This window comes from Mandrillus leucophaeus, unplaced genomic scaffold, assembly GCF_000951045.1.
Source record: "Mandrillus leucophaeus isolate KB7577 unplaced genomic scaffold, Mleu.le_1.0 Scaffold366, whole genome shotgun sequence".
In the NCBI taxonomy this organism is placed as follows: Eukaryota; Metazoa; Chordata; class Mammalia; order Primates; family Cercopithecidae; genus Mandrillus; species Mandrillus leucophaeus.
The window spans coordinates 940,202-948,411 of NW_012103876.1; the positions used below are offsets into that span (position 1 = coordinate 940,202).

At 43.6% G+C, this 8,210-nt stretch overlaps 1 protein-coding gene across 4 annotated transcripts in view; it reads right to left on the reverse strand.

Moving 5' to 3' along the window:
- ZNF346 (zinc finger protein 346) overlaps positions 1-8,210 on the reverse strand; it is a 71,206-nt gene that overhangs the window by 42,106 nt on the left and 20,890 nt on the right. For 3 of the 4 annotated variants that reach the window (XM_011989983.1, XM_011989982.1, XM_011989981.1), the window contains 3 exons: positions 7,493-7,596; positions 6,852-6,944; positions 4,159-4,303 (listed from right to left, as the gene is read on the reverse strand). In XM_011989983.1, the coding sequence (XP_011845373.1) occupies positions 4,159-4,303; positions 6,852-6,944; positions 7,493-7,596 (342 nt within the window). The remainder of the gene's footprint in view (positions 1-4,158; positions 4,304-6,851; positions 6,945-7,492; positions 7,597-8,210) is intronic. The other variant, XM_011989984.1, reaches the window with a different exon arrangement.

The window sequence follows — 8,210 nt, forward strand, 5'->3', positions numbered from 1 at the left end:
TGCAACCACTGCCTCCGAGGTTCAAGCGATTCTCCTGCCTCAGCCTCCCAAGTAGCTGGGATTACAGGCATGCGCCACCATGCCCAGCTAATTTTGTATTTTTAGTAGAGACGGGGTTTCTCCACACTGGTCAGGCTGGTCTCAAAACTCCTGACCTCAGGTGATCCACCCGCCTCAGCCTCCCAAAGTGCTGGAATTACAGGCGTGAGCCACTGCACCCGGCCTACTATCTTCCAACTTTTCTGTAATGAATGTAGATTTTTAACATCAGAAAAGAGATATATAATGGTTGTAAGAGAGAACGGTCATTCTTTGAGATACTGAAGAGAAGCATCAGAGGTGAAAGCGTAAGTTAAGTTTAAAAGAACCATTTAATGTGCATCCAATAAAACGAGGGATATAGAGTCTGTTCCCAGAAAATAAACTGAAATATAATAAAGTGTTCTACAGAGATGTTCACTGTAGTGTTATTTGTAACACTAAAAAGTGGGGGGTGGGGAGATTAAATGTTCAGCATTAGAGGAATGTTAAATGTGGTATGATGCACTCACTAAAAATGCTTATAAAGAATTTTTTAATAACATGGGGAAATACAAATGTCATATTAAATAAAAAACGTATAGAAGGCAATTGTATGGCCAGGTGCAGTAGCTCACACCTGTAATCCTAGCACTTTGGGAGGCAGAGGCAGGTGAATCACCTGAGATCAGGAGTTAGAGATCTGGCTGGCCAACATGATGAAACCCCATCGCTACTAATACAAAAATTAGGCAGGCCATGGTGGCTCATGCCTGTAATCCCAGGACTTTGGGAGGCTGAGGCGGGTGGATTACCTGAGATCAGGAGTTTGAGACCAGCCTGACCAGCATGGTGAAATTCCATCTCTACTAAAAATACAAAACTGGCCGGGCATGGTGGCTCACATCTGTAATCCCAGCACTTTGGGAGGCCGAGGTGGGTGGATCACCTGAGGTCAGGAGTTCAAGACCAGCCTGCCCAATATGGGGAAACCCTGTCTCCATTAAAAATGCAAAAATTAGCCAGGCGTTGTGGTGGGCGCCTGTAGTCCCAGCTACTCAGGAGGCTGAGTCAAGAGAATTGCTTGAACCCAGAGGGTGGAGGCTGCAGTGAGTCAAGGTTGCACCACTGCACTCCAGCCTGGGCGACAGCAAGACTCCGTCTCAAAAAAAACACAAAAACAACATTAGCCGGGCATGGTGGTGAGCACCTGTAATCCCAGCTACTCGGGAGGCTGAGGCAGGAGAATCGCTTGAACCCCGGGGGCAGAGGTTGCAGTGAGCTGAGATCGCGCCACTTCACTCCAGCCTGGGTAGAAGAAGGAGACTCCATCTCAAAAAAAACACAAAAAACATAAAAGGCGGCAATTATACACACCATACGGTAAGATCATTGTTTGAGGCCAGGAGTTCAAGAGTAGCCTGAGCAACACAGTGAAACCCCGTCTCTACTAAAAATACAAACATTGGCCAGGCGTGGTGGCACGTGCCTGTAGTCCCAGCTACTTGGGAGGCTGAGGCAGAATCGCTTGAACCCAGGAGGCAGAGGTTGCACTAAGCCGAGATTGTGCCACTGCACTCTAGCCTGGGTGACAGAGTGAGACACCATCTCAAAATAAATAAATAAATAAATAAAAATAAATTAAAAAAAAAAAATTAAAAACCCCACATGTGTAATCCATATGTGTATACTGGTATTTTGAAACATCACCAACATATTAACAGTATTTCTCTCTTGGTGGTAGGATTTGGGTGACATTTTACTTTCTTCTTTGTATCTTTTGCAATTGCTTGAAGTGGAATTATTCATAATGAGTATGCATTGTTTTTATAAAAACATTAAAGTTATTTAAAGTAGTCTATGTTTATATGCACATACACATAGAGCTAACCTAGATATACATAAAACAAATATACACACAGATATACACAGATACACATAACAATAAGATTATAGGAGAAACAGATTATAGGAGAAACCAAAATGTTAACAGTGTTTATCTGTGAATGGTAAAATTACGGGTAACTTTTCTTTCCATTTATCCATGTTTTCCTTATCTCTCACGACATGCTTATATTACTTTTACATTAAAAAGTGTTTAATCTCAGAAATATAGTTATAAAGTCGTGTAATAACATGAAAATGTGCGTAAGCTGTAAAATTAAATGAAAAGTAAGAGCAGGATATAAAGGGTACATGCATCACAATCACAACTATATAAAAACAAAGTATGTGGCAAAAGCTGAACATGAATATGGAAAATAATCTCTTGAGTATGAAATTTCAGGGACCAGGCATAATGCAGAGAATTTTCCCATTTGTGGAAAAATAAGTCTGTGACCTTATAAATTTTTTTTTTCTTTTTTTTTTTTTTTTTGAGACAGGGTCTTGCTCTGTCCCCCAGGCTGGTGTACAATGGCGCGATCTCGACTCACTGCAACCTCCGGCTCCTGGGTTCAAGCGATTCTCCTGCCTTAGCCTCGCAAGAAGCTGGGACTACAGGCTCGTGCCACCACGCCCAGCTAATTTTTGTTATTTTTAGTAGAGACAGGGTTTCACCATGTTGACCACGCTGGTCTCGAACTCCTGACCTCAAGTGATCCGCCCACCTTGGCCTCCCAAAGTGCTAGGATTACAACAGGCATGAGCCACCACGCCCGGCCTATGTCCTGTGTTTTTAATACACATTATTGTATCCTCACAACCGATGAAGTAGATAGTATTATTATCATTGTATAGGTCAGGCAGTTCAGACACAAAAAAGTCATATAAATAGTAACAGTGCCAGGCTTTTAAACCTGGGACTCTGTGACTTCAAAGTCCACATTCTGCTGTTTCATACCATGACGTGGGTGTGATCAAAAGGTGTAATTATGAGTGGCCAGGTGTGGTGGCTCATGCCTGTAATCCCAGCATTCTGGGAGGCCGAGATGGGAGGATCACTTAAGGCCAGGAGTTCAAGCCCAGCCTGAGCAATATAGTGAGAAGCCATCTCTATTTAAAAAAAAAAAAAAAAAAAAAAAAGGTTTTGGCCAGTGTGGTGGCTTACGCCTATAATCCTAACATTTTGGGAGGCCGAGGCGGGTGGATCACGAGGTCAGGAGATTGAGACCATCCTGGCTAACATGGTGAAACCCCGTTTCTACTAAAAAATACAAAAAAATTAGCCGGGCATAGTGGTGGGTGCCTGTAGTCCCAGCTACCAGGAAGGCTGAGGCAGGAGAATGGCACGAACCTGGGCAATGAGCCAAGATCACGCCACTGCACTTCAACCTGGGCAACAGAGTGAGACTCTGTCTCAAAAAAAAAAAAAAATTATGAGTGATTTTTCACACTACCTTCAAAGCCTTCCAAAACACTGTTGTCAGTAAACACATAAAGGATAATACTATTACTAATAGTGTAGTCTACTTCTTGGTCCAAAATAGAGAAGCAAAAATTATCAAGGAAACAATGAAATAAACATCAAAGAACTTTCACTCTTGACTAATTGCAATTAGCAGAGGTTAAAACCCCAGAAAGTCAGGAGTTAATGAGATGAAAGTGAGGGCTGAGCCTTAGTCATGACAAGATAAAGGGGGCTATTTCAGAAGTCACTGTACTGGGAATGAATTCATGGCAGTTACAGATTGTGGGGCAGTAGTAGCAGCACTGAAGTATTCAGCTTTGAAAGACAAGTCCCTGTCTTGAGGAGAACAGGCAGCTTTTGAGGATTAAAGTGAGTAGGCCATAACCTGAGCATGTGAAAAAGACAAGGATTTAGCTTTCAACTTGGAACATGCAGTAATAAGGGCAGGTGGATGCTGGGATGGAAAAATCTAAGTGAGAGAGGTAGGAGATAGAATGCTCTCATGGTATGCACGGCCTGGAGGACTTTGGCACTCCTGAGTTATAATTATTAGTCAGGACAAAAGCTCAGGCTATAGAGAAAAATCTATAACCAAAGAAAGGGAGGTTAGGTGAGCATAATTCTGAGATTGCATTTCAATGAAACTGGGTCTACTTGGAGATTTTTAAGGGTCCTCAAAAGGAATTCAACCTCAAGTCTGTGGCCCCAGTGAGGATCTCTGTGAGTCCCTGGCAATGGTGCCCTGAGGACAGGAGGGGTCCCACTACAGCACTACTCAGGAAAACCAGTACCTTCCACCTTAGTGGATTGCTGCTTCAGCTTTAAGTTCTTTGCGTGGGTCTTCCCCAGGTAGTGCGACTGGGCCACGACAGGGGAGGAAAAGGTCATGTTACAGATGGGGCAGCACTGGTTCTTGTCTTTGCTTCTGCTGCTCTTCTGGTTGGAAGAAAGAACACAGGTCTGATCATACCACTGCCCCGCCAGAAAACCTTCAATGGTTCCCCACTGCCCATAATAGAATAGGCATTTACGGCCCCCCTCACACATTAACCCCAACCTACTTTCTAGATTCTTCTCCAGCTACTTCGTCCCAGGCTCTACTCACCATCCCCCACTTTATTCTCTGATGCTTCCTTGCTTTGCTTTGGCCATTCCTGCTGTCTAAAATGCTCTTCCTTCCTTTCCTGCTTGGCAGCGTGTCTGCTTAGCCTTGAAGACCCAATTTAAATAAAAGCTTTTCTTCTGGGGGACTTTCTCTCAAAAAAAAAAAAAAAAATCATTCAGTAAACAACTATCAAGTCCCTTTGTCTGTGTATTCCAGGAAGAATAATTAACCCTGCTCCTCTTCTGTACTCCGAGAGTACATGAAATAGACCTCTGTCCTACCACTTGCCACCCTAAACTGACAGTGTGTCATAGCTTAGGAGACTTTTCTGTGAACTCAAGTGTAACACTGGAACAGGGACTATTTGACTCATTTTTGTTTCCTGTCCTTCACACCCCGCTGGAGTCTGGCACACAGTAGACGCTCAGAGTCTGCTGAACAAGTGGACCATTAGGTTGTGGTTTTTTTTTTTTTTTTTTTTTTGAGACACAGTCTCACTCTGTTGCCCAGACTGGAGTGCAATGGCACGATCTCGGCTCACTGGAACCTCCACCTCCAGGGCTCAAGCAATTCTCCCACCTCACCCCATCAAGTAGCTGGACTACAGGAACACACCACCACACCTGGCTAATTTTTGTATTTTTTGTAGAAATGGGGTTTTACCATGTTGCCTGGGGTGGCCTCAAACTCCTGAGTTCAAGCAATCTGCCCGCCTCAGTCACCTAAATTCCTAGGATTACAGGCATGAGCCACTGCACCCAGCCTCCCACTGCATTCTAGTTGCTGATTATGATTAGGCTAGAAAACCGCGTATTTCAAGACTACATAAAGGGATCCCAACATCTCTCTCAGAAAGCCTGATCTCTGAATAGGGTGCAAAGATGTAAAATAAGTTGCCCAGGGTCATAGAGTTGATCTTGCCTTTCTGAATTATAAATTATAAGAAAAGGGCCAGGTGTAGTGGTTCAGACCTGTAATCCAGGTACTTTGGGAGCCTGAGGCAGGAAGATCGCTTGAGACCAGGAATTTGAGACCAGCTTGGGCAACAAAGCGAAACCCTGTCTCTATGAAAAAATTTTAAAAAACTCAGCCAAATGTCTGGGCGCAGTGGCTCACACTTGTAATCCCAGCACTTTTGGAGGTTGAGGCAGGCAGATCATTTGAGGTCAGGGATTTGAGACCAGCCTGGCCAACCTGGTGAAACCCCATCTCTACTAAAAATACAAAAATTAGCTAGGCGTGGTGGCGCATGCCTGTAGTCCCAGCTACTTGGGAGGCTGAAACAGGAGAATCGCTTGAACCAAGAAGGTGGAGGTTGCAGTGAGCTGAGATCGTGCCACTGCACTCCAGTTAGCCAGGCATGGTGGTGTGTGCCTGCAGTCCTAGCTACTTGGGAGGCTGAAATGGAAAGATCACTTGAGCTTGGGAGGTTGAGGCTGCAGTGAGCCATGATTGCACCACTGCACTCCAGCCTGGGTGACAGAGCCAGGTCCTGTCTCATAAAGAGACAGATAGAGAAATAGATAGAAAGGAGGGAATCCAGGGATAAATAAATAAATAAGAAGGGAAACCAGGGGATGAGTCCAGTGAATTTTGAGAAGAGATAAACAAGGACCTTCCTAACCTGTGGCTACTATAATAGGAGGTAGCAGTTTATAGAGTAAACTCTTATTTTTGAGCATCTACCGGGAATTGAAAATTTTACCTCACAATACCTTAAGAAGTAGGAATTATCTTTACTTTATGGGTGAAGTTCGCAGAGGTTAAGTGACTTGGCCAGGTCACCCGACCAGTAAGACACACAGCCAGCTTTGAGCCCTAGTCTGCTCAATTTCTTTTCCCATGACGAGATGGTACTCCTGAGGGGTTGGGGGTTGCTTCAGCATAATGCTCATAATATTTCTGAGCCAAAAAGCACATGTGATCACCTCTAAATCAGAGCAGGCATTTGGAAAGGAGTTACTTCTGCTTATTTATTCAAAACATTCAAGTGCTGAACTTAGTTCTTTTCCCTGGCTCTCGAGAAAGCAAGCAGCCTGGCTTCTTTCCACTTTCTCTTGTCTGGCTCCAATAAACCACTAGGTGGTAATATGTAATATCGGCTCCATTACTGAGTCCCTACTATGTGCCAGGCTCTGAATTGGGTGCTTTTTATAAACCTGCCCTCAATTTTAGTTTCGAAAAATCCTGAAAGGTAGTTGGTATTACCATCCTCATTTTTATACAGGAAGAAACCAAGGCTTTGTGAAGTAACAGACTTGCCCAAGTCACACAACAGGGCCAGGATTTGAAGCCAAGACAGTCTGACTTGCTCACCACACCAACCTGCTGGCTGGCGTCATCAGGAAGCAAGCGGGCTCAATATGGCAGTTGTATTACCTGATCTGAGTCTAGCATCTTCGTTTCCCCCTTTAATGTCTCCATTCCATGGATTGCTAGGTATCTCTTCACTTTGTTGGCATGTTTTTTGCTCTGCAAAAACCCAGGGAAAAGATCAAAGATAGCCAAATGCTACTTCATACTTAAGGCACTCAAAAACACTTACTAGATTTTCATCTGATTCATCCTCACAAAAAGTTTTGAGGAGGAGGTGAGGGAAGTTTGAGTTCCTGCTCTGTGCAAGGCATTTTACAGCTATCAAATTTAATCTTCACAATCTATGAGAAAATTATGACCATTTCTATTTTATGGATGAGGAAACGATGTCTAGAAATGATGAAGTTTCTTGCTCAAGATGAGTAGCAGAGTTTTGATTCAAACTCAGATCTATTTAATACCAAAGCTCATACTTTATGCTATGCCAAGCTGCAAGGGAAGATACACATATAATGATCCTGATTTAGATAGGGGAGATGAGACTCAGGGAAATTAAGTCAATCTTCAAGTCACAAGCCAACATGCATGGAGGCAACATCTGGGTGGCTAAGCAGCAATTACACTTCACCATGCAAGCCAGGGAGAATTAGGGGTTTGGCATCAGGTCTGAAAAGAAACGCAGCTCTAAAAGTATGACGGCATACCTGGTAATGTGCCAGCTTCTGGGACTCAGAAATAAGCAAGGCGCAGCAAACCTTACACTGGGTGTTGGTGAAGAGACATTGGTTCTTCTGGATCATGTGCTCCACTACAGAGGGGAAAACAAGAAATCACTGAGTTGACAAACACCACCTCAACAGCACTGTCTTTCAACTCTGCCTCAAACACAGGCACTGAATGATGGGATGCCATACTAGGACACTGGCAGACCTCAGTCAGCCTTTCCTACTGCCGCTGTGACTCATGCTGTGTTCTCACGCCACCTACACTATTACTTATTTTATAATTTTATGTATGCCAGCTTTCTTTACTTAGGAACTTCTTTTAAAAAGGAATCTTTAGATCATAAACTTAAGTAGATACCAATAAAAATAAATATGATAAAAATGAGGCTTGGAGCATTCCCCAGGAAGAAGAGAACAGCAACTGTGCTGAGAGGTTTTAAGATAAGGTAGTACCCAACTGAAACTTCTTCCCAGATAGAATCAGGAGGACTGAAAGACTCGAAAAGGGAATACTTTTCTCATTGTTCTCGATCTGACTTTGAAACATTTAAAATCACGTAACAGAGCAGGGCGTGGTGGCTCACACCTGTAATCCTAGCGCTTTGGGAGGCCAAGGTGGGCAGATCACCTGAGGTCAGGAGTTTGAGACCAGCCTGGCCAACATGGTGAAACCCTGTCTCTACTAAAAATACAAAAA